Source organism: Myripristis murdjan, chromosome 13 (assembly GCF_902150065.1).
Source record: "Myripristis murdjan chromosome 13, fMyrMur1.1, whole genome shotgun sequence".
Lineage (NCBI taxonomy): Eukaryota > Metazoa > Chordata > Actinopteri > Holocentriformes > Holocentridae > Myripristis > Myripristis murdjan.
In genome coordinates, this window is record NC_043992.1 from 20750215 (window position 1) to 20777048 (window position 26834).

Sequence of the window (26834 nt, forward strand, 5' to 3'; positions counted from 1 at the left end):
CATGCAAATCTATTTGGGAGATGAGGGGGTCCTTGACATGAAAAGGTTTGGGAAGCCCTGTGTGTGTAAGGGGAGACAGTCAGCACCTCTCCAGACTCCCCACCCTCACATTCCAAGCTGCTGTTTGACCGAGCTCTGTGGCGACCAATTGATAAAATCTATTCCTATGAGGGCGGGAATAGGGAAATTTGGGATTTTGTCGGAGGAGGGACTTCCTTTGGAGTTGCAGTTGGATGGCAGGCAGCTGGTTTTAGGGTGACACGTAACTAAAATTAAAGGTGCTATGGAGGCCTCTTCGGGGACTTGTGATCTTACTTTCCTGTGAACTTTTTCCGTGTTCCTTGCAGCATTACCGTGGAAAGGCACAAGCCCGTTTTTGTGCAGTGGTGAAGAAGCGACGGGAGCCCCACATACAGCTTCAGTCAGTCCTGCTTTTCAGCAAACAGCACAAACAGAGGACTTTGATGTGAGTGTGTGTGTGTGTGAGTGTGAAGTCAAGCGAAAATCTGAGCCGCTGCTTTTGAAGTACAACCGGGAGGAGAGTCGTGTGCGGATACTATGTTGCGATAATGTGTACAGCACGGAATCCCAGCACTTAAAGAGGCGTTTTCTCTCCGTGGAAATGCTCGGGGAGTGAGGGGAGGACTTCGGTCTCACCACAGGAGGAAAAAGTTGAGTCGGAAGTTTCCAGCAGCAGACACGGGGCTTGTTCGCCCGGACAGCGGGGAGGGGTGCGGGTCCAACATGGGGAACGGGGTGTGCTCCCGGCGGCAGCGGAGGATCTTCCAGTCCCTTCTGCTGATCACGGTGGTGTGCGGGATGATCTACGGGGGGATGATTTCCTACGAGATGCACAAACAGCTGAAGAGAACGGAGGCGATGGCACTGAAGTACCAGCAGCACCAAGAGTCGCTCTCGGCGCAGCTCCAAGGTAAACACACCGCGGTTGGGATGTGACTGGGGTTTAACAGAGTTGAGATTAAGTTATGGCCTCAGTAAGATCCCGCTATCTCAATATAAAGAGTGACGCGCCGAGGTGCATTAATAAATCTGGCAGTAAATCTGTATTGCCCTGCGTGTTTGCAACTGCACCCACTCAAGGGAATCCCTATCAAATCGGCATGCAGCCAATACATCAGTCACATCAATTTAAATGTCAAAGTTTGCAACAATTTCGCCTGTTACTCCTATAGTCTCCACATACCAAAATACTCAATGGAGGGCGGTAGCGAGCAGTATGACCTACATCTAAAGGTTGAGTCTCTGTCAAAGAAAAGTGCCAGTCTGTTTTGGCTTCATGCCGAATGTGACAGAAGACTCCAGTGAATTCAACTGGGTCAATAAAGTCAAGTTAATGATACGCGAGGTCGCATGAAATGGACGTATTCTGGTGTTTCAGGTTGCGCCACATTATTGGAGCATGGATTGCACTTTGTCTTGGAAACTATGTTGCAAGTGTCCAGGTTTGACTGAAAAGCGTCTAGTTTTTGTCCGACAAGTCAGTGTTGCTGAAGTCTAGTAGTGGTGCCAGGTTGTAGTTTTGCCAAGAGCCATTCTTTAATCTTGGACCTAGAGTAAGTAACTATTTAATCTTGTAAATCAGGTCAAGATCAGTTAGCAGCCTGGGCTTTAAAGTTCAACACAGTTTATTAGGTCGGATTTCTCTTTCTTAGGCCCACTGTAAGTGTATGAGGAGACTCCACCCACCCCACAACCCCATCTCAGAAGTTAGGTTTATTGCTTTACTGGAGGCTATGACACACACACACACACACACACACACACACACACACACACACATACACACATACACTCGTGCAGACACACCTGGTTGGAGAGGCTGTGTCCTGAGGCTCACCTCAACCACAGACAGATAATAGCCCTCTAAAGTCGTGAGGTCATAAGCAGCATCTGCTCACCACTTACAGCACTTACACCCAGTGAGACTGTGGCAAACAAAAAAGTGGCCAAACTTTGAGCCGGTGATCTTTGCCCTGTAAGGCAAAACGCTACCTCAAAAATGAAGATTTGTTTTCAAAGTAAACATTAATTCAGAGTATGCATTTATTTTTTAACAGATCTTCATTTAACTTACTTTGGTCTGATATTAGCAAATATGTCATATACTGTCCATGAAGATTTATGCCAGCCTAAGAGGTGGCTGAGCTGTATTCTACAAATAACCAGGGGTATTGACTCAGTTCAAGCGGGTATGTCCCTGGACACCAGGCTCAACACTGCCAGCAGGCTGCACCTTTTCAGATTTTACGAGCTGCATCACAGAAAAGGAATGCAATTCTCTGATCTTATTAGGCTGTTGTAGTTTGTTTTGTTATTTGCATTAATCTGTTTGGTCATCATATCCACAATACTAATGACTAATCAAAAAAATCTCTTGCGTGTAAACATCTTATGAAAACACCAATAGTCATCTCTATAGAACAAAGTGCATGTACCACTGCGCTTTGCAGTGGCATCATGACAAGATGCCAGTGCTTTACAGATCTGGTTTAGAGTCGCCCATGACCTAGCAACACTTGTTGAACATGAACATGGCTGCAACTGAGAACCGCACCATCGATACTCTGAGCCAGTAGTTTAAGAACAACCTGTTGCTTTATCACCATGTTCGGATGACTTAGGCTCTCTGTTTAGTTCTCGGTTCTACTTTAAAACCCCAACATCAGGAACTCCTTATACCCCCTACATCCACTAAGGATTAAGTAGTCTTGCCCTGCAGTGAACTTGCTGATTTCCTTACTGCCAGTAAACACGGTCAAATCCTCCTCTCAGGGATGTGGGATCTCATGTCCTGCCATCATGCAGCGTTTTCAGGAGCACACAGTGGGGGGCCAAGACTTTATCCACAGGGCTCCATCCGTTTAGAACCAACTTCCTGCCCACATCTTGGGAGTCAAACACTGTCCCGGTACTTTAGCCAGCTCAGGACCTATTTATGTAATGCAGCCTTTAATCTAACATGCCTCCCTCCTGACCAGCAGTCATCTCTCTGGCTCAGTCCAGCCAACCTGCCCTGGAGCTCTCACATATCTTACTGTTGACAGGCATACGCTGATCTGCTTTTTGTGCTTTAACAGATTTTTATCTGTGTCCTTATTTTGCCTTGTAAAACACAATATGTTAGTCTTGCGTTTTTATTCAATAAATTCTTACTGCTCAGACAGGTGTTGTTAGCCTGTTAAGTAAGCAGCTTCATGTGAGAAAAATGTTCTGACACCTCCTTTGAATCCCTTTCTCCCTTTTAACTGTATCCGTTATAAAGACAAAGGTAACTGGAAGACGCTGGACAGCCGTCGTCTATTCAACAAGATAAGAAAACACCAACTGCTTCAAGTTTGGCCTTGTTTAAATCCCACCTCAATAGAACCTCTGTTTTCCTAGAGCTAAGCAGCTACCTTAACACAGTTAGTCAGTTATGGCGCCAAGGTTACACAATTGGCTTGAATTTCACTTTTCGAAGGGCTGCCGTATATGTATGCTGAAGTGGAGTGCGTAACAAGAATATAAGTGACACTTTGAATGAAAGAGTTATAGGTCAGCTGTCTTTCAGGGGCCATTGACATTGCTGAAGCACCGCTCTCCACCCCTGCTTTCATTGTTGTGAGGTGATGGAGGGCTCACTCAATCGCCAGGCATGGTTCATTTGATATCCATGCTCAACTGTTGATTGCTGTTAAGTGACCTATATTTAGAAGAGGGCCGTAGCTTGGGGGCTGTAAGCCAGGCGTATTGATTCACTGTTACCCACTATAACCACAGGCTGGCAGTTGTTATTTGAAAAAAACAACTGGCACTTGTGGTCTTGCATGGCATTCTGATGAATGTGTCTGCGCACACATTTAAACACGAATTCAGTTATCCGCCTACGCACTCGCTCAGACACACAAACACACACACTCACGCAAAGACACATCTTTGTTTCTGCTGTTGTCTCATTTGGAGGCAAATAATTAAAGGAGGTTTTCACTGGCAGTTTATTAACGAGCCCTGTAACATTCCCGCTGTTTATTCCCCTGAAGGCTTTTGACAGATAAAATGGTGTGTTTTGAACCGTGGTTTGAAAGGAAAGAAATATTTTTGCTCTTTGACTGAGAGTTGTGCCTTCTCTCTGTATTAAGAGGAAGCAGCATCAAGTTTTGGGAGTTTTTGTCATTTAAGTTCTGGTCTGATTTGTATGAATAGCTTCATAAACTTGTTACATAATGATAAATTAAATGAAGTAAACTTTTTCCAAAACAAATATTGTAAGCAGCAAAAGTTCTTTGACTTGATTAAGGTGCAGTACACATCTTTGTCTAGACTCAGAATATAAAGGATTATTTCAGTTTAATTTAAAGTGAAGTCAGTGAAGACAAGCAGCGTCTTTTGATTTCAGCATTTTGTTTTGAGTTTTTTTTTTTTTTTTTTTGTAAGATTGTCAGCTTCAGTGGTACCGGCATTAAGCTACAGAACTCTTCCCTGGTAATTTTATGGTCCTAAATGGCTCCGTCCACTTCATCCTTGAACCTGAAATCAGTCAGTTGTGTTGATGAGGAGGTGTGTTTCCTGCTGGGTTCCCACCTGTCTGAGGTTGCTAAGATGAGAACAGCTAGAGTTTCACTAACAGGCAGCTGGGCCGGCTCAGCCAGCCACAGTCCACTCCAGACTATGTCTTCTGAGTAATCCAGCGTGTAATCACCTTTTTTTTTTCTTTGAAAAGTATCTGTTAAGTCTGTGATTACTGGGTGCTGCGGTAGCTGCGGTGGATTAACGCTGGAAAGACAGATGCAGTAATTACCACAGTGGAAGAGTGAAGGCTGAAGAAGTTTGAGACCCACAATGTGCCACTAGAAGCTGTGTGCGTGTTCACTCTAACCCCTCTGATACATGCAAACTGAAAATAAAATGACTGAATGCCCTTGTAGAGTCAAATTTAAGACTGTTGACTGTGGCTCAATATGTTACAAAGAAACTGGTTTGTAAATTGCAATAGGCAACATAACAGGGGGGAAAAAAGCAACTTTATAATGAATTTATGATCTTTTATGTCACATAATGAAGTTTATTATGGTTCTGTGACCTGACCTGTGATCTTCCATCAGTGGACTTATTCTCAGAAGTTTTTTTAATGCTCCTCCAGTGTAGTAAATGAGGTGGGTTTGGAGAGGATTGGCTCGGTTGAATCTGATTACCTGTTGAAGACAGTAGCCATTACAACGCACAGTCCAGTAGGTCTTTAATCTCATATACACACCATACACACAGCGGCTTGTGTGTTATTGGACTGACTGAAGGTTAATATTGAATCAAAGTCACTTTTAAATTGAACTGGGCTCTGGGGTTTTGTTTGTGCATATACACACATGTGCACGCACGCACACACACACACACACACACACACACACACACACACACACACAAACAAAACTCCAGGGCTCAGGTCCATTCATAAGAGCTTGTGATTTGATAGTATTTCCAGTCTACACCACTGGCCAACCCTGACCAAGGCAATCTTCTCCTCAGCTAAACCGTGAGACCAGTAAAGGTCAACGCCATAGAGGGCTCCCTTGTTCTGCCTCTGACCATGCACTTCAGCTGCCCCACAATGGATCTGCCCTCTTGGCCTGAGGGGAAACCCACCATCAATAAGAGTTCATTCCCATGCTCACTGAAGTTTGGAAGAGATTAGGAGAGGTGGAAAATGAATCACTGAAACCGCTGTGTGTTTGGAGGCTTGATGTGAATTATGTCACTAGCTTGTAGTAACAGTAGTAGTATTGCGTTGCTTATTTCAGTGTGGGAAAATTCCTTAATTACTTTGAGGCCCTGGAAACTCTTTGCACTTGAATACTTGAGTTTGTTTATCTTGAGTCAGCTTTCATTTATTATGTTGTGTTTGTGTTACATGTGTGAATGTAAAATGATTGGATGTGTGGGCCTGTTAGTTAGAAGTGCATCTGGTGTGTCATTCCAGTGTTGTGTAATTGTTTTATAACATATCAGCATCAGCTGACCAAACCAGGAGGAGTTACGGTACAATAAATGTGTAAATATCTTGAAGAAAAAATGTCTGCAGGCACATCGGCTGGCAGCTTTTTCATGTCGGCTGCTATGGAGCGATGTTAGTGCTCCCCCTTATCTGCTGATATTGTTAAGTGCTCTAAAATTTCATTTATTATTCATTCCTAAGGTTTTTTTGTTTGTTTGTTTGTTTGTTTGTTTGTTTTACAAAGTTTAGTTTTCTGAAATTTATTTTGTTGATACATTTTTAAAATTTAAAATAAGTGCATTGCAGATAGAGCGCAGATCTTCTTAAACTGAGACAACAGCGATAATAGCATTAGTGCTAAATACATGTTGATTTAAGTGCAGCAATTTTGTGTCTCATTTGTTATTATTATTATTAAATTGTATTTTATCACATGCAAAAACAAAACACAACAAAATATATTGTCATTAGGCATTGAAAAACCCATTTCGGTCGACCACTAATAAAAAACTGTGCCACATGGTGACCAGTGTATACCTGGGTGCTCACACAAAGTGTTTGTTTTCATGGTGCAGGAGCATTTTTTTTTTTTTTTTTTCACATTTTCCTTTCTGTAATTTTTCTCTCACTTCCTCTACATTCCATTGTCACTACTTCCCCCTCCTTCCTGAGGACAATCATTTCGCTTGCATATGCATGTCACATCCAAACAATATTTGTATTATTACTGTATGCTCTCATGGTGATGGGATGCCTGTGACGACCCAGCCTGGAGCAACAAATGGAAATCAGCTCTGTGGGCGAACTCTGGCTCATTTACAGTTTTCTTTTCTTTTAACCGATTAATGTGCACTGTCCCCAGCAACTTATCGTTAAAAAGGACGAAATAAATACATAAATAAAACTTTAATATTGTGTCACTAATACAGTAAATTTGACTTATTCAGCCCTGTCAGCACATCCAAAATATTATTTTCCCAAGTCGCTCAACACTATTCAGTTTTGCCTTATTATTAATTCTCCACATATTGTTTACTACAGAGGCCAGCCACTGCCTTGTTATTCATCATGTCATTCAGTTTGGCTGCAGTGTTGTGGGAAAAGTAGCCGGTGTTGTAGACGCTATTACCAACTTTTCCACAGAAAGCCTAAGTGGGACCTCTGCCAAAATGTTTATCTGAATATTTGTGTATTTGTCATGCTGTATTGTTTCTTAGACCACTTAAAATTCTTGTGGAAATCGCTTTTGGCTACAGGAAGGGAAAAAACGCGTTTGAAGTATTGGTGAAAAATTAGTACCATAGATAAGGATTGGATGAAGCATGTATGTTCTATGCTCTGAAAGTCATGTTATGTTCTAGGGAGAATTGGTATAGCACACCGTTTTGTTTTGTTTTTACTATTTGATGAAATATGTCATATAGATTAGGGCGGTCCTTTGGGTTACAAAATCTGTCCAGGTTCAAGTGCCGCATTGGCAAGTATCTGGCTCACTGAAGTGACTTTGGGCAGCATACTGAGTGCCTGCCAGTCGAGAGCTGCTCTGACCTCTGACACACACCCATGTTGTGCTTTCTGTCTGTCTGTGCCGTGCACTCCAGAGAGAAGGTGTGTCTAGTCCAGTGTGACCTGAACCAAGTTAAAAGCGATCTGACTTCATTTCTGGCTCTACAGACCACTGAGAAGCTCGAGAGCCTCCACAGAGCAGCCCAGGGCCACCCTAAACCTCTGCAAAATCTCTTACCTCACCTTCACTTCACACTGCCGTGAGGGTTCACTTCCACGAACTTTCACACAGGCTTACTGATATTTCATACTTACTTAAATGTGCAAATATGCCCCAACTTTTATCTGTGCAGCCAGTTCACAAATCATCCACTGCAGCAGTTTGAAAGACACACAGAGTCAGTCAGCTAGTCAGTAGAACATATAATACTGACACAGACTAGTGGTCATGTTTTATTAAACTCCCTGTAGTCAGGACTGGAAGTGTGTGCTAACTGGTTTCCATGCCTTTTGGCTGTGTGCCACGAAAAGTTAAACATATCAATTAATTTTCAATGTCTGACAAGTAAACAGCGCTGTTCAAACTGGGGGGTGCAGTTAAGCAACAAATAAGATAAACAAGAATAGACCTCTCACTTAATGCACAACCAGAGGTGAAAATTGCTTTTGGGACGGCATGATGGAACTGAACAGAGTGAAATATCTGAATATCTGCTTTATCCACATCAGTACTGACTGACACCACACTATACGCAAAGAGTCCAAACCAAATAAACAACACATTCCACGCATGAAACAGCAAGTAGTGCAAGATAGGCAGTTAAAGTACATGTCAAATCATTAATATAGACACTGAGCAAAGGAAACTTGTAAGAAATCATTGAAATAAAGTGAAGCAGCTTCTGCCTTTCATAGTGCAGCTTGTTCGACACTGGCAGATGTAGCAGTAAGCAGCAGTTCTTGAGTGCTGTTAAAAGTTCAAGGATAGGTTTAGTGTTTTTAAAAGCAGGCTGTATTGAAATATCGATTACCATCACTTATTACGGTACACAGCACAACCTCTAGCTGTAGTGAGGAGAAAGTTTGCACTCTGCTGCAACCTCAACTTCAGCGCAGCCCAACAGGTCACTCATTTTCTGCCTGAAAGCAATTTTACATGTCCTTTTGAAAATGAAGAAACTCACCGCACGGTCAAAGTCTGTTGGCTGGAAAGAAGCTATAACAGAGTGGGGAGTTTGTACTGGTATATTATGGGAATCAATGTTTTAATACACTATAGGCTGAAAAATGCCAAGCTTATCCCTTAAGCATCCTGATATTAATTGCAGTGTTCTAAAAGTTGAGAGCTGGGGGGAAAAATGCCAGCAGGGAGGACCATTTGTTTGAAAAGGTCAGATCGAGTCAATGTGCTGGGATGCTGCTGTTTGTTTAACAAAACCTCCTGTTTGCAGGTCAGGCTATAGGGTCAGATGTAAAGAAGAAAGTAAAAAATGTACCTAACCCCATTGCTAAATGTGTCAGTTTTATCAGGTTATTAACTCAAAGAGTCTAACAAATAACTGTCAAGCTATTTCAGTGACCAGTGTTAATTTTAATTGTTTCTTTTCTGTATCGTCCTCATAACCTTTTTGTTCTACACTGCATATAAGTAGAACAGTTAATACCTGTGGATTTAAAGCGTTATTATTTAAAGCAGTTAATTGTTCATTCTTACATCTGTTCAGTTGGCATTAAGAAAGAAAAACTGCATCATTAGTTTGACAACCCACCCAGCAAGATCAGAAAGTTGGAGAAAAACAGAAAAGAGAGTTTGAGAAAGAGGAGAAAGATAATAATAATAATAATAATAATAATAATAATAATAATACATTTTATTTATAGCGCTTTACATCAAACAAATGATCTCAAAGTGCTTACAGTACATAAAAACATTTAAACTAATACAAGAATTATTATTATATAATTTTTGACAGGCTAGTCGCAGGTTGGTCCAAGCAAGTGGGGCGGGATTGGGGTGGGATTAGTGCCAGCAGAGACTGTACCTAAATTCCATAGTACTTTCTAATATTGTAAAATTGAATTAAATAAATATTTTCCTGAATACACCAATCAAGGTTTTCTCAATTCACATTCAGTTTTTTTAATTCAGGTTCATACATCCATGTGCAAGAGACTTTTATTCCCTGAGCATCCACTGGAAGGCAGTCGTCTCCTCCGAGCCTGCCAACAGCAGGCTCACACTTTTCTCTTTGCTAACCACAAGCCACATGGCTCTAAGCCTCACTCATCTCCAGCCAGTGACTGAATCTGCTCTGCACAGCGCAGATTTCCAACACATCAGTTTGCTACCTTACAGACAGCTACAACTGTTCAAAAGAATTTTTTTTTTTGCAGCCCGGCAAAACTTTGTTTGCAGCATTGTCTCTTTTGGATAGCAGGTTGTGGTGTTGTAGAAGATAACAGAGCCATGTTTTTGCATGCACGGTGCAAAATGACTAACTTTTTTTCAAACATTTAACTGCCCGGCAGTGCAGTCAGCTGCCAACCGCTACTTTTCCAGCAGCTAGCAGCGAACAAGCCCACATGTGTTTAGACAATTATCAAGTTGGGGAGTTGCTCACTATCATAAAACAAATGGTAAGATTTGCGCCTTTACCACAGAGTCAGGAGCGTTGGCTGAGGGGATGAGCGAGGGACGGTGCCACATGGCTTTTGGTTTTCTAAGTGAAGAGTGTGACTGCTGGGAGCCTTAGGCGAGGCGAGTGCCTGCCAGTCCATACTCATGGAATTAAAGAGCCATGTGCCCAAATGTGCATATCAAGAAACTGAATCTGAATCAGGAAATGCAGTTTTAAATTGTGCATTATGAGGTCATTTTTTAAAATTGAATAATTCACCACAGCATCCTTTTTTAAATTCAGTGCTTCAGCATGAGCGAGACAAATTTAAATGTATATGCAAATGCAATCTCTGCTGGCACTAATCTCATCCCATATGAGGCTGTGTTTTTCCCCCAGTTTTTTTTTCTTTTATTGCCTTCATTCTTTGTCCCTCTGTTGTTTCATTTGTGATTGTTGCTTACTCTAGCATCCCTTCTGCCAGAGTGTGCTCACACGCACACACACACATCCATATGAGCAGACTCACAAGCACACATGTGAGCTCACACACTTTTTCTGCTAGCCCATTTCTTTTGGATGCACTTGACACGCACACAGACTCTCTCTCTCTGTCTCTCTCTCTCTCTCTCTCTCTCTCTCTCTCTCTCTCTCTCTCTCTCTCTCTCTCTCTCTCTCTCTCTCTCTCTCTCTCTGTCTCTCTCTCTCTCTCTTTGTCTCTCTCTTACCTTCTCTGTTTGCTTCTGTCAGAGGCTGCTGAGGCTCACGTTGTTGCCTGCTGAAGGCCTCAGGAGTTTTCTCTCAAATGGTGTCTTGTGTGTGGGCTCTGCAGCGATGCTTCACTGGAAAGAACAAGAACAAAAAATCCTAGGTAGAGCAGGTGAATAGTGTGAGCAAGTAGATGCAGATGAACCTGTGCAGGACTTGCAACTTGTTATTTATTCATTTTTGTCATTGTTATCCTCAGGATGCTCTTTTGTTGTAATTACTTGTTGCACTAGCTCGATACACTTTGCTTTATTATCTACAGTAAATCCTGTGGTATGCTGCAGTGACTCTTGATTTCCCATGGGGATAATTTACGTTTCATTTAATCTAATCTTGAATTTAATGAAGGTGAAAAGATGGAGGGAATGAACGGGGGAATGTGTAAGAGAAGGAGAGCACGGGGACGGAAGATTAGAGGACAGCTGGAGAGGCTGAAAGTGATTCTGTGAGCTGGAGTGGGATCTCAGTGGTGCTATCAGGAAGAGCACCACAGCTGTTTGATAGCAGAGGACCACCGAGTCAAATAGATTTGGAAATATTTCTTAGAATTTGTTTTAACCTAATAATTAGGCTAAAAGAAGTGATGGAAAGAGTACTACAAATGGCTGAAGTACTGCTGTAAAAATCTACTGAAGCAAAAGAGAAAAAATGCTCATTTAAAATGTACTCGGAGTGAAAGTGACTCAGTTGCTTTTTCAGAACTATAACCGTGTTAGGTGTGATCTTTTCCATGCACTTATAAAAGGATGAGAGTACAAGGTTCAAACTAGAGTCTTTTAAAAGGTGCATTGTGCAAAATTGCTGATGGTTGATTGAACTGAGGAGCCTTTAGACTCCACTGACACATGCGGAATAAGAATAAAAGAATAAAATTCATCTATAAACCACTATACCTGTGTTGTTTGACCTCAACTATGTAACACAACACAATTTACATAATGCAGACTGGTGTTTTTTCCATCCAGTGTGCACATTTCCTGTAAAGTGTATTATCTTAAATAGTGATATAATAAAATCTCAACCAATAAAATCTTCGCAAATCCCCTCTCATCCACCTATCCCTTCAAATAAAATTGGTCTTTCCTGTTGGTGTACATTTATGAATGAACCTTCCCTGCTCAATGGCCCTCCTAAACACAGCAGGAAATACATCAGATCAAGAAAGTAAGAGTCCATTTCAGGGAATCGTTAAAGCATAAAGTGCACATGCTGACACACTTGGCATCCATTTGGATTTGGACGTGCTATGCAGGGATGCATTGCCCCCTTTCCTCTTTTACACATAGTCAGAAGTTATAGAAATTTAATAGCAAATTGACTTTCAAATGCTCTCCTGCACGTATCCAAACTTTCTAGAGCTCATTGTTCCTTTTGGTAGACAGCCACTGCCCACCTGGTGCGTAAGCAGGCACAAACAAAGCAGCAGAAGTGTTTGTAAATGCTGCTGGAGCCCGGCCTGCTGAGGAATACTGCAGCTCCCTGCTGATGGAGCAGGATCTGAGAGCACAGCCTGTTCAAATACATATCAGACTTTTCTGTCACTTCACTCAGAAAATGCTCATTCTTCCTCTTTCTCCTTCTACTTCTCTGGAAAGAGGGTCAGACGGTGTGTGTGTGTGTGTGTGTGTGTGTGTTCCACAGTGTACATATTTGTATTATAGCTGTCTCTGTTTAGTTTAGGCTCCAGTTGGCCCGATGAGAGCATCCTCACACTAACCCTCTGTTCTCATCCTCTCTCTCTCTCTCTCTCTCTCTCTCTCTCTCTCTCTCTCTCTCACTCTCTCGCCCTCTTTCTCTCTTTCTCTATCTCTCTTTCTCTCTCTCTCCCTCTCTCTCTCTCCCTCTCCTCCCCATTCTCACTCTCTCACTCTCTCTCTCTCTGCCCCACCCCCCACCCCCCACTCTATCTCTGGTTCAGTGGTGTACGAGCATCGCTCCAGGTTGGAAAAGTCTCTTCAGAAGGAGAGGTTAGAGCACAAAAAAGCCAAAGAAGGTGAGAGAAGTAACACCTACATTCCAGTCTGACTCAAACATCCGCCTGCATTCAGAGAGGCACTGAAATTCATATTTTTCATATCAAGATGTCACATCTCATGTGGGAAAACAAACACATAGCTCACCAATAAAGAGTATTAACCTACCTACTAATATTTAGCAAGACTGAAATTTGTATCAGTACAATAAAAGCAAATATAGTTTTTTTTCCCTCTTAAATAAAATATATATGTATACATATATGTATTTTTAGAACTGCTATAATATATGGGTAATTTACTTTGGCAATGTTCAGTAAAAGTACAGAGGAGGAACGAGTCGTGCCATAAGAGGTGTAACAGTGTCTACATGTATGACTTAACAAGATAGTTATGCTTATATAAAAGTCACCATAGCTTTATGATGTTTCACCGTCACAAACAGTGTTTTTTCCTCAGGTTTACTCATTGTTTCCAGTAGTTTTTATACATTGCTTGAGGTCACTGGTATACCCAGTCTTGTAAATGAATTATGATGGAAATACTGTGGTCTCTAAAGCCGGTCCTCATGTTCATTTGCTTATGGTTTCCATTGTTAAAAGAGAGGCATGATGTAAATAAGTTGTCTTTTTTTTCTTTCAAAACTAACACAGATTTTATGAATCGTTTAACAGCTGATGACCTCCTCTGTTTTCTAGATTACCTGGTTTACAAACTGGAGGCCCAGCAGTCGCTAAACAAGGAGAAGGTACGCTGTCTCATGGTCAATTGTTCCTTCAACCCTGCCCGTCCCATTACAAATAAATATAAAATTATTCACAAGACATCTAGATCTACTAGATGTAATAGTGCAGCTGTAAAACAACGGCATGTTTGGGTTTGAAAATTCACTCAATGTAAGTGTGATGTAGATTCAGTGAAGTGTTGCAACCCATACAAAAAAAATGTGATATTGTTGCACAATATGGAAAATATTTTTTTTTTTCTAATTTTGAAGCTACTTTTAGTAAAATGCATGGAAAAATCAGAGTTTATGGGGTTGACTCACCCCTTAACTAAGTTGTTGTTTTCCTTTCATGGCTCTTCCTTTGCTTGCATTTGCTTCTTTTTAATCTTTTACACAGCACTTCTTACCTATCTTGGAAAGCACTACACAAGTAGACTACTACCTCTATGAGTACTGCTACTGATAATAACATTTATCTTCCTTAGCATTGTTTGTGCTGTAAATGAGCTTATTAAACCAAACTGTTTCTTGTGCTTTGAGGGGCTTTGATAAACTGAGGAATTGTGGAGGTTTTTGAAACTGTTGTTTTTATGTACAAACAGCAAGATGCCAACGGCAGATTCAACTCTCTGCATGTGCAACATCAGATGCTAAAGGTATGTTTCAGTCACTACACACACACACACACACACACACACACACACACACACACACACACACACACACACACACACACAGATACACACACTATCCCTCACCTAGTCACTATGACATCAACTATGTGTAATAAGCAAAATAAGAGGTTTCGATGCCAAACAGATCCATAAATGATTAACAGTAAGTCATGATAAATTAATTAGACCTAGCATTACAAATGTGCATTGGCCAGAGGTAGAATCAGCTTTAAGTACAGGAAAAACCACATGGCCAGCTGTTCACTGTTGCTGTGTCATGTTAGTTTCACAAGCATGCCATCAAAAAAGGTTGAACATGGAATGTAGAATTTGTCAAGAAAGATGAAAAGAGCAATATTTTCTTATGGGAGGTAAATGGCAAACATGTATGCTACATATTTGTTGCATTTCCCTCTTGTTTTCATATGCCAACTTGCAATTTCTCATTAACTGGTAAGCTACAAAATGATTTAAAATAATAAATCAGAAAGTAGCCTGAAAAATTCCTGTGCCCAATCGAGTCATGTTGGCATTTGCAAAATAGAATCTGGCCTCCATGAGATCTCATATGAATGAACACACCCCACTGCCTAATATGAGTCTCACACCCCTGTCCTAGCTGTTTTTATGAAGAGAAAGGATTTCATTTTTGTGTTTATGACTGTATTTACAAAAATAAGAAAACAAACCACAAAAATGAAGAAAAAATGAGGACAGTCTTTCTTGCTGTGTTAGAACCAGCACGAGGACCTGAAGAAGCAGTACTACGAGCTGCAGGAGCAGCACCAAATCCAAGGAGAAAACCACGGCCGGCTGCTGGACGAACACAAGGACCGCTACAACAAATTGGAGCAGGATAAAGAAAGTGAAATCTCCAAACTGAAAGGTACTGATGCATATACCCAGCAATATGAATTTTTTTCTTTTTTCTTTTTTTTTTTTTTTTTTGGTCTGCTTTGTTTTTGATATGCGGCTACCATTTATTCCTCATAAGAGAGTTTTATATGCATGGATATGGGCATGAACTTCCGATACATTGTTCCTGTAGGTAAATACACACTCTGTACACATGTTGCCTAGTCACTGTATGACCGTCCCTGCTTATTGATGAGATGGGAGCTGTGTGTGTGTGTGTGTGTGTGTGTGTGTGTGTGTGTGTCATGGTGTCATCAGTGAACATTTTGACTTTGTCTCCATCTTCTGTCCTAATGAAAAACTGCATGTCTGAGGCCAAGGTTGCTGCTCTTGATGGGCATTTTCATGTAGTTGAGTACAGTTAGTTCAAAATTAGGAAATGTTCATGTTATGTCATAGCATAAGACGTTGGCTTGAAACCTATTTTTTGCAGTGCATTGCTAAGAAACAAGTCTTTTTTTATAGGTTATTCTGCTTTCTGACGTTGCTACACACAGAATTGTATTTGTAGTGTTTTCAGGAGGGATGGGGATTAACAAGTAGAATCTGTGTTTTAATATGTATTAATGGATTGAAAAAATAGCAGGAAAAAATACAGTTGGTATTAATAATGAATTTGGTTGTTTACAGTTGTTTTTGCAAATGCTTTGTGTCAAAATATCAAGTATTTTTGATGCATAGTATAAGTGATTCTTTTTTTTTTGTTTTTTGCTGTTTGTCTGTATAATTGCAGAGAATGTTTATAACCTGCGAGAGGAAAACAAACAGCTGAGGAAAGCCCACCAGGAAGTTCACGTACAGCTGCAGAGCGCACGGGTGAGGACACGCCGTTTCCATTTCCTTTTATCCATCTACCTGAAGTTAGCTTTGTTGCGGTTTTATGGAAATGAGCCAGCAAAAATTTAAAACTGCCCTGCGCTCATTGTGCTTTGCTAAATCCGACGATTTTCTTGGATTTTAGCTGCAGCATCAAGACCTGAAGGCGGCCCACGACGAGCTTGCACTGACACTTGAAGACCACAAGAGCGCGCTGGCCGCTGCTCAGGTAGGCCAGCGGCACAGAGATGAAGCCCCGCTCTTCACTGCAGTCACTGGATACAAGAGTGAATTATGATCAATTGTAGCGTCACACCTAGAAGAATTTTTGCAGCGTACACACACACGCGCCAAAAAAACACTGTTTTTGTTTTTATGGTGAAAGGAAAGACCTGATGACTAGTTGATTGGGCGACACAAGGTTTACGTTACATTTTTTTTGTCAACAATAAGTTCTACTTTTCAGAGTTTAAGAAGATAGGCTTTGCAAGGCTAGGGCAGCAGCGATGGAGAAGGACAGATGGACAGTGGGAAATGGTTACAGCTGCACAATACGTGCCGCAAATCTGAATGAGCCCTTCTTCCCCTGGCGTTTCGTTCCTCAGAACAGTTGGGGTGGGAATAATTATGAAAGATGGGGCCATATAGGAAAAATGGATAAAGTAGGCCACTTAAATCCTGCACTCAATATGTCGCTGCAGATGGTGTATTGTTAAAAGTAACTCCCATCACTCCATCCATAAGTGCTCTGCATTCCTCTCAGCCTTGCTACTGTCTTGATAAAGAAACCGAAATGTTTATTGGAGTGGACTGCATAATCCTCTTCAGGCAGGGAACAAAGATGCCATAGGTGTTGTGTAGCTTTTGGGTAATTAGACCAGACGTGGCTGTTTCTCCTTGAGTCTGACCTTCCAAGGGGCTGAATAGTTTCCTGAACATACAGTACTGTGCTGATTTGTTTTATACCCTGCCCTCTTTTGAGTTAGTCCGCACGGATGGATACACTCTCTCTTTCTCTCTGTCTGCCTTTGCTAATTTGTTTCAAAGTCTGTCCTGCTTTCCATCGTTGCCTGTAGATGGACGAGAACACGCGCACACACTGATACACACGCACACACACCTCTTTCCTCCGCCCCGGGGGGTTCAGTTTAGTCAGGGTTGTCAGAGCGGTACATCTAAGGTACGCTGCAGCCAATCAGGCAGAAAAATATAATGGTATAATGGAGGGAGTGGAGCGAGAGGAAAAGAGAGGAGAGGAATTTTGAAAGAATTTTCAGAATTCAGCCCTCTTATCTGGCAGAAAGAGGGGGGGCTTTTGATGATATAGACTTAACTAGATGGTCTTTTTTTTTTTTTTTTGAACAAATGAATTCAGTTGGTTGTCTGTATGCAGACAGATAAGTAAAGGTAAAACTCTCATGCAGCGAGGATACTAGATACTTGCACCACCAGCTCTCTCCATGAAATAGGCTGACCAGCTTAATTAAGGTGAAATCTTTGATCCCTGATTGCTTTTGCAAATTAAATCCACTTCACTTATGAAGGAGGGATGTAGATGAAGGGGAGGAGATGAGCCCAAAGCATCAGGATGTAAGCTACAACCACCACAGGCTACATCAAACAGATTGAAGTGCTTATGTGTCCCCTGTGCTGTATCTCAGTAAATTTTACAGCTTAACTCTCCACCCCTTGTTCCCACATCCCTTGTCACACAGTTTTATGTTCTCCTCATTTTCAGTATAAAGCAAAAGAACAGCTTTTGCATGCCTGACTCATCTTTGTGCAGGTGCATGAGAGCAAAACTGGACAAAGTGAAGGAAAGAAGGAGCCCCACACACTGCTGCAACTTGAAAAGCTTCCAGATTTTCTGACAGAAGTCCATCATATTTCTTTTTTTTTTTTTTTTTTTAGGGAAATCTGGAAGTTTTGCAATGTGCAGGACTACCTAATTTCATCCCAAATGGTCCCTGTGTTTCTATAGTTCGCTTTATGTTTGCATGTATTGTGTTTTTCTACCTTACTGCAAACTTAACACCCCATTTACACTTGATCATGTCGTATGGCTTGCAATCTGATTAATACCACAATAAAGAAAAAAGAGACCACCCACCTACTCTTTTCGTTCTGTTTTTCCAGCTCCTCAATACTGCTTACAAAATAAACATTTTGTCAGGCATTTTTTGTTTGTTTAAAGGGAGACAATACCATTTCCAGCACTGCTACTGTCCAGAGGTCAATCTCAGTTTAGCCAGGATTGGTGGGAGTGGATTGCTTGCTGCTTGTGGAATGAATAAGTACTTTTAGAAAGTGTTGTGCCACATGCCTTCAGGCTTGTTGTGTTGTGTAGATACATGTTTCTGCTTTGAGGGACATCTCTTCGCATGATTTTATACTTGATTCTTTAGCAAGTAGAGGAGGAAGAGGAGTTTTGGTTGTCAAATTCGTCTCGGAGAGATGGATGCATTTGCACTTGTGTAATACAATGTCTCAAATGTGCATGTCAAGCCTCCTCCAGAGAGGGTTTGAGTTATCAGATTTGTAGCCGTCTCATGTGCGTCTTGAGTGCACTTACGCTTGCATTTTATGCAGATAAACCCCATCTGGGTTTAGTCCAGATGCTCAAGACGCATGAAACAACCAGGTGTAAGTGAGGTAAATCTCCCTCTTAGGGACAATAAAATCTTGAATTTGTTGTCTAATGGTGGTGAGATAGCTGTGTTTTAGTCTTATTTTATGCAGGGGGATCAATAAAGATTCAGATGTGTAGTAATTGTCTTGTGCTTTTCTGCATAATGGATGTAACACCATGGTGGTGTGACAGCTGTCATACTGTATGATTATCTTCAGAATGGCTGTGTGTGTGTCTCTTACAGATGCAGGTGAATGAGTTCAAACAGCTGAAGGAGACCTTGAACAGGATGCCCAGCCTGAGACACCCTGAGCAAAACCCCGTCCCTCAGCAACCAGCAGCTGCCGCAGCGCCCGAGTCCCATGTCCATCAAGCGCAGCCAGCCACACTGTTGGTTGAGGAGCACAAAGAGGAGGGTGATCACCGAGACACTCAGTCCAGGGTAATGTCGAGTTTGGAATGCATTTATGCTGATTTTATCTTCACTATGAGGGTAAAAAAAATTATATTATTGTTAGCCTGCATAAGCTAACCCATATGCACCTTCATCTGGAAAGTTGTAATAGAGCCATGAACATACACATCCTCTTGAATTCTATTCTTATCTCGTCTACAGGTGGACCATCAAGGGGAGGAGGTGCACGCCCAGGCCAAAGTTGAATCGCACCCTGCCGTATCCCAACATGCCTCACCAGAGAAAGAGGAGGACGTGGATAGAGAGGGAGAGGCCGAGAGGCGGAGAGAGCTGGCGGAGGAGGAGATGGCCCAAGCGGGGCAGCCTCAGAAACTGGAGGAGGACCCCGACCAACCACAGGATGAGGAGGAAGGGGAGGAGCCAGAGCAGGAGCAGCCGGATGAGAACGCCCTGGACCGCCAGAGACGCCAGCCACAACCGGTCAGAACTGGTTTAAAACAGGATTCTGAACTGTAGGGCCACATTTGAACATGATTGGAACTGTTTTAAAATGATTTGGATTTACAATCTATGGTGTAGACCTGGTTTAAGATTGTTTCAGGATTGCAGACATCTCCATTGAGCAGCATGACAGGCAGCCTAGTTATAAATCACTGAAGTGCCGTTTGTCCTTTTAATCAGGGACACAGCTACCACACAGTTTCAAGTGTTGATCATTTATTCCCAGTGGAACAAGGATAAATTATACCTGTCTGAGCGTTTATGTCTTTGATTAGCAGTAGCCCATTTGTTATGTGTTGTGCTCATTTTTTTATGCTGTCATTTTCATCTATTAATTTTTCCCAAAGGATAAATTATATTCCTACCTCTGTGCTTAGCTCTCAAAATAACAGCAACTCTGCGTTTTTTATTTCTCCTTAATGTGTCATGCCTTTCCCATTTGCATCTATTTGTTTTCCTCAAAGGGTCCCCAGGCAGAGCTGCACCAGGAGGCCCAGCTGCAGAATGAGGCTCACTCCCAGTTGGAACATGAGAAGTCGGCATACGAGCAGCAGCAGGAGCAGCAGCGCCTGGAGGCCCAGAGGGCCCAGGAGCGCAGGCAGATCCAGATGCGGCAGGAAGCCCTGCGAGCCCAGAGAGAGAGGGAGCAGAGGCTGAAGGAGCAGAGGCTGAAGGAGGAGCGGGAGAGAGAGGAGCAACAGCACAGAGAGGCAGACAGAAGGGAGCAACTGCTGAGAGAGGAGCACCTGAGGTCAGAGCACACCATTTGTGTGTGTGTGATTCTTTGTGTCAAGGCAGTGATTTTAGGAAGTGGATTTACCTCAAAATTGTCAAACAGAAAAAACATTTACCATAAAATCTGTTACATACAGTCATGGATGAAAGTATTGGCACCACAACATTTGTGATTGCAACAATTTCTGGAAGAAATGGTGTATTTTCTGGAAAAATTCCCGGGGTGCCAATACTTTTGTCCATGACTATATGTCCATTAACAAATTGTTGAATGTATTAGATTCATTATTATGTGAAAAACGTTTTAATTTACATTTTGTATTGCAAGAAATCAGAGCTGAGATACACAGGGACATACATAATTAATTATGAGACAGATAATTTAGGATGCACTGGGTAAAGGACAAAATGATGTAAAAACTCCTGGGTGAAGAATTTTTCCCATATAGCAGCATAATTGGCAGCAGATTATGTCTAAACCTCAGCCAGGTTGATAGAGGTGAAAAGGAACTTCGACTTTAGAGATGTGGGCAGCAGCTCAGGCTGAACAGAGCTGTCAGTCATATTTCTAAATAATCTTTGTCAGACTCATTTTCGGAATGAATGCTTAGCGAGACAGGCTTTTCATTGTCAAACACAACAAAATAAATAGAATCCGTTTTCTGGAAGCTGGAAATTAAAATTCTCTCTAAAGGTTGTCATTTGCTATGCCAATTCTCTGTTAAAATGCTTACAAGAACAGTCCATTCCATAATCCAGGAGATTAAGATTGTGTAGGACCAAAAGCTCTGAAAATTGAAAATTCCACGCAGCTAAATGTGCAGTTTTGTGTCTATTCATGGACAAACGGGAATAGTCCTTCAATAATGTAAAGTGGGTCTGAATGAATGGCACAATGAAACAAAGCGTTTTCAAATATGCTGTTGAAATATATCCTAGAGTGCCTATTTGAGATTTTCACCACATACCTTGACGTTGACCTCAAAGCCCATGTTTTAGGGCAGCTGAGAGATGCTCTGCTCTTTCTGACTGCTTTGTGTTGTTGATGCTGTCTTTAGGAGGAGGACCGATTATGAGAACATGGACCACGACATCGTCCAAGGCGAAGAGGATCCACACGGTGATGATGAGGAAGGTGTGCGGAAACAATAAACCTGAACCCTCTGTACATTTTTGATAGATCTAGCAAACAGTAGTGTTTTAAATGAAATGTATAATGAAGCTAATGCTATTGGAAAAGCCAGTTATTTACAATGAAAACTTAGATTCAATGCTAATGCTTTGTCTATGTGACTGTGTGTGTTAACAGAGAGGGATACCCATATGTTACATGAGGAAGAGGAGAAACCTGAAGAAATGGATCATAGGGTACCATCACACCAGCAGGTATAACTAACTATCCATCCCCCTTTTGACTCTTCTACTCTTCCTTTCATTCATCCAGCTCAAGCAGTCACTTAATATTCATGCCCAGTATTATGTGTCATACATCCATTCAGCCATCCATCCATAAATCATCCATCCTTCCTCCCTCCCTGCCCACTCTATCTCACACTGGCTTATTTATCTTCTGTCGGCTCATCCATCCGTCAGTCTACCCGGTAATCCATTAATTCCTCAAAACTGCAAGCCAATTGATAGAATACACTGACTGCCACTATCCATCACAGTCTTATTCCAACACACTTACCAATTTATTATTCCTCCACTCTGTGAATCCAGCATTATACCACTTATACTGTTATTGTGTCATGTCCTCTTATTCTCATTCAACACTGCAGTAAGTAGGATTGTTATGCAACAGCGTAGATGTAGTATCAGAAAAAAATTAGGAGTCGCCTCGCAACAGAGAAGACGAGTCCCATCCCCTCCAAGTTAATTTTAGGTGTTGGTTGTGCATATTGGCAGGAAATTTTCTGTCTCACCCCTTTGATATCGTGGAGGCATAATACTATTTCATAGTTACCTCTTGCTTGCCATCTTGGGCCTATGACATGCAAAATTGCCTAGCAGCTTTAAATGATGTGTTTCTATTACTTATCTTGCTCTTACTGATTCACCATTTAGCTTCTTCTCATTCCAGTAAGTATCCACTGGTTTATTATTGCATCTCATGCCTTCCTCACATCCTCTTGTGGTGTTGTTTCACCATCATGTTGTGTGATTTCCTCCTGTGCTGTAGGGGGCCGTCGATGGAGAGCTGGATCCCGAGGACGACCCCAACAACCAGGGAGAGGACGAGTTTGAGGAGGCCGAGGAGCAGCGGCCGCAGCACAGGGTCGGAGGGCTGGAAGAAGATGAGGTAGAGGAGGAAGAGGAGCCAGCGGCCCCAGCCCAACACAGGGACACACATCCACACCCCGACCAGCCTGCCGTGGAGGAGGAACTGGTAGTGAGTAATGGGTGCAGGAAGAGTTTGAGGGAGGACAAGGAGAGAACGAGAGGAGTAGAGGATGATACAGGAAGAGAAAGAAGGGGAGAAAACTCGAGGCAGCACCAAGAACCATTTCAACTTGCAACTCACGGAAAGGACAAAAACTATACATAGGTCGTATTGTAACATGTTTTTGTGTATGTTCAGATGGCTGGAAACCCAGATCAGCAAGAAGACACCTTGGATGAACAGTACCAGGAAGAGGGAGAGGATGAGGTGTGTAACACTCACACTCATATTTTATTCAGAATTAGAATAGAGTTAACTATGGCAATAAATGTATTTGGTTCATTTTTTGAGGTCTGTTCTGGGTGTGTTGTTTTCCCCAGAGAGAAATCAGCCTAGTCCCAGCAGGAGACTAATGACAGGTCTTCAGTCATGTTTATCCAAATTGCTAAAATTAGTCTTATACATAATTATGTCTGGTATTAAACAAGGTTGTAAAAGGTCTGTAAAAACTTGCAGACACCTTGTGATAGACCTACTGAGCAGCACGAGGCCACTTGTTAACTCTTTAAATTATTGTCTTGGCCATTAAGGTGCAGGAGGACTTGGCTGGTGGTATAAAAAGAGAGGAGGAGGTGGAGGAGGAAGGTGAAGACCCATATAATGAGGAGAACATAGAACAGGTATGTTCTGCAGGAACGGCACAGTCGGAGGGTTTCGAACTTTTCTAAAAAAAAATTTGTCACAGCCCAAAAAGCATCATTTCCTCAAAGCTTATGATTTTGCCACTAGGCCACCCTGCAGTCCACAAGACCTATGAAAGCGTAATAAATAAAGAGAAGCTGAGAAGACCGCAGTATTTGTAAATGAGATGCACAACTGAATGCAGTCCTCAAATAAAGCCAGAGAAATGCATTATATTATTAAATATACTATGCACTCTGCAGGCCATATCATACAAAATAGTCCTTTAAAACTATTAAATAATACAGTGAATCCAACAAGCTTGTGTCTATCTTTCATTGATCTCAGCACAGTAAAACCACAAAATGCTTGTGGGCTCCTGCACTCACTCACACAGATGAGTTGGGTAAAGCAGGTTCAGGCGGTCACCTGACACCTGGAGAGACACAACACCTGATCTCCTTCATTTACTAGGACATACTGGCCGGGTTACCATTACACTGACGACATGTAGGAACACACAAACATGCACACAACCTCTGTCAGACTCCCCGCTGTATAATCACTACTTCAGAGGGTGTGCAGTGAATATTAACTTTCCGGATGTGCTGTCAAAACATTTTATCATGTACAACAAGGTCCTGCAGTGTTACCCAAGAGCTTTGAAATGACCCAAAGAGATGTCAAAGAGAGAATAAAAATGGGCTTCCAAGTAAATGAAGAAATAGTTATTAAATATTAGTGGTCATGGTGCTACAGCCTTCCCAAAATGGAGCATTTTTAGGCTGACTAGAAACACTAATATAATAAAAGTAACCTTTCAGAGAGAAATGTTGGTCAACCTGAGGACACCCTTTGACCCGCCATCATCTTGCTGAAGTGTCCTTGAGCAAGATGGCACTTGACTCTGTTTTAGCTCCAGGATTGTTGTGCTGTAGCTGATCCTGACCTCTGACCTCTTTTGAGCAAGAGCAGTACATTTAGTTTGTACATGCTATTCCACAGACACTCTTTTTGTTCAGGTCTTTCACAGTCTGAGGTTTTTTTTTTTTACACGTTTTGTCAGAAATGAGCACTGTGAATCCAACGTGTGTGCTTAATTCATGTTCATAAGCAGTTTAATTCAGGATTTAAATGTATCAGAGAGAATTTTCCTAGCTTAGAGAGTTTTAGGTGATACTCTGCCTCCAAATTTTGAGCTTGTCATGAACTAAGAAAACAGCCTTGTTTTTAGCTTGACCGCCATGTGTTTATGAGTCTGTCCAGTGGGATTTGAAAAGATTTCAAAAGCCCTAAGGGTCGAGGAACTTTTTTCCATCCCACATAGAAATTCAATTTAAAAACATGAAAATGACGGCACGTTGCAAGACTCAAAAGGCTTTTCCATTATTTAAAATCAAATCCGTCCATGTGAGGAGTTCATGACGCTGTTTCGGTGCCGTAAGGACCTGTGTCAGTTCCTCGGTCTGATCAGTGTTTTGCACTCTGCCAAGCACCAAAGGAGTGAACGTGCTTATGTTTCTCTGTAACTTGAGCTGAAGAGAGCCTCAAGTTCCATCTAATCTCATTCATTCACTTTAAACACTGTATGCCCTGCAGTTAATCTGGACAATGTTTATCAGCTTGACATTTTCACTGCTGTCCTGCTCCCACTAATTTACAGTGGAACTAACTATCTGATTGTCACCATGTGAGTGTTAACATCACATACATTGGATAAGTGTGATTAGGTAAGCTGGTAAAGCATAAAAATAGTCTAAACACTCATTCTCACTGTCATAGACTCTCAAATCAGATGTTTGTATTTATTTATTTAATATATTTTTTCTATTTTATTTTTTTTTCATTTAATTTTATTGTGAATTGAACTTATTTCATTATTTTTTAAATTGAATTTTATTTTTTGTTGATTTCTTTGCAATCCTGTTAGCTATAGCTTGCTGTCTCCAGTGTCAACAGACACTAAAATGTTGATAAATACTTATTTATTGATACTTTTTTGAGTAAATACGCTAAAGATGACCAAGTAACCTCATAGTGTTTTGAATCTTAAAATGTTTGAGTCACTTCTACAGGGAGAAAAAAATTTCATCAGGAAAGCTACCTAATTTGAGTATCTGAGAAAATTTGCATCCTAGAGTACCAATTTGCATCTTAGAGTACCAATTTGATAATTTTAACATATAAAGTGGAGTTCTTATAATTTACATTGTATGCTTTGTGTTGTGTTTCAGGATGAAGTGAAAAACCAGGAGGCATCGAGAAAAGAGGGCGATCACAGGAAGGAGACGGAGAACAACGAGGAAGAGAATTACGAAGAGGAAGAAGAGGAGGTAGAAGAGGACACGGTCGGACGGGACAAGAGAACCAATCGGAGGGCGGAGATGTGAGACAGTAGCAGACATTGACCAATAGCAGTGCCTTCTCAGCCGCCCTCTGGGCCGATCAGGTCTTTCTGTTCCCGTTTTTCCAAAGGAGTAACAGCGGTCATCCACTCTGATGTCCGATTGCTATCATCAGAGTGCTTTGCTCGGAGATGGGATGATATTCCCATCACTGTGGAGTTGGAACTGATCAACTTACACTGTGGAAATGGACAGACAGAATACTTAAGGAGGAATAAATATATTTTTACATGCATTTGCTTGTCTGTCTACCTGCGTGTCTGCCTGATTGCCTGTCTGGTTATGTTTTTTCTATCACTTCTACCAGCAAAAGGGTAGAGAATGTACTTTTACTGTGTGCCGTCTTTGAGTATGTGTAAAGAAAGCAAAGATAAATGATTTTGTTCCAATGTTCAGGCTTTTTATATTTGTTTTATGCAGCATATTTCCTTGTTGTAGCTCTGAAAATCCTTAGGTCCTCGTAATGCTACCAGTAGCACAATTTGCATTCCAATCAATCAAGTAATTTTCTGTTATTTATTGTTGATTTTAACACTTCAGACAATCATGAAAGGTGCAGCATTTTATTTTTATTTTTATTTTTTTCCCTGACTGAATTAGGTTGGCTCATAAGTTGCTTCTTGAGGCTGACATGCAGGCATATCATCACTTGACGTTACTGCAGTCGCTTAAAAAAAATGTTGTGTTATATGTCATTCTCTTGGATGAAAGTGTCATATTGTCATGTGCCTTTCCAATCTAGGAAACCTGTTTTTGCTTTCAAAGCCATTTTTCATTTTCAAACTTCTTTCAGCAGGACATCATTCAAGGACAGATAAGAGTGCGCCTGCTCATCTTGAACCTTTTGCATATTGCTTCATCATGGCTTTGAACTGAGGGCTATTCCACCTCGACTGCCGGTGTTAATTAAATCCTCAAATCTTAATGCATTTTCCACCAACACCCTTAGTCTTCTGTACAATGTATAGTAATATAAGTGCTTACAATTTGTACATATTTTTCCACCAGTTATATTTGACACAAAAAAGTGACTGTATTAAAACATGTATATGAATAGAATGGTGTGAGTGCGGAATAAAGATGGTGAAGGCTTTTGGGA

The 26834-nt window shown here is 41.4% G+C and overlaps 1 protein-coding gene across 2 annotated transcripts; it reads left to right on the plus strand.

Moving 5' to 3' along the window:
* The first annotated feature begins 197 nt into the window (after positions 1–197).
* On the plus strand, positions 198–26834 carry golim4a (golgi integral membrane protein 4a). Of its 2 annotated transcripts, none has more exons than XM_030067779.1 (16): positions 198–931; positions 12800–12874; positions 13553–13602; positions 14184–14237; positions 14991–15141; positions 15904–15986; positions 16132–16215; positions 18860–19057; positions 19232–19510; positions 20005–20282; positions 21325–21401; positions 21576–21652; positions 22449–22658; positions 22848–22916; positions 23240–23329; positions 25565–26834. In XM_030067779.1, exons 1-16 carry the CDS (start codon positions 745–747, stop codon positions 25718–25720), a joined length of 2118 nt encoding a protein of 705 aa, XP_029923639.1. In that variant the 5' UTR covers positions 198–744; the 3' UTR covers positions 25721–26834. The 2 variants fall into 2 exon arrangements, with proteins under 2 accessions (XP_029923639.1, XP_029923638.1); XM_030067778.1 differs by having other exon boundaries at positions 745–931; positions 19996–20282.

Bases quoted from the DNA above. Each gene is read 5' to 3' on its own strand.
- golim4a (XM_030067778.1), top strand. From the start codon at position 745: ATGGGGAACGGGGTGTGCTCCCGGCGGCAGCGGAGGATCTTCCAGTCC. The intron at 19,511-19,995 runs GTCAGAACTGGT...TTTTCCTCAAAG, and splicing joins AGAGACGCCAGCCACAACCG to GGTCCCCAGGCAGAGCTGCA. The intron at 21,402-21,575 runs GTGTGCGGAAAC...GTGTGTTAACAG, and splicing joins ACACGGTGATGATGAGGAAG to AGAGGGATACCCATATGTTA.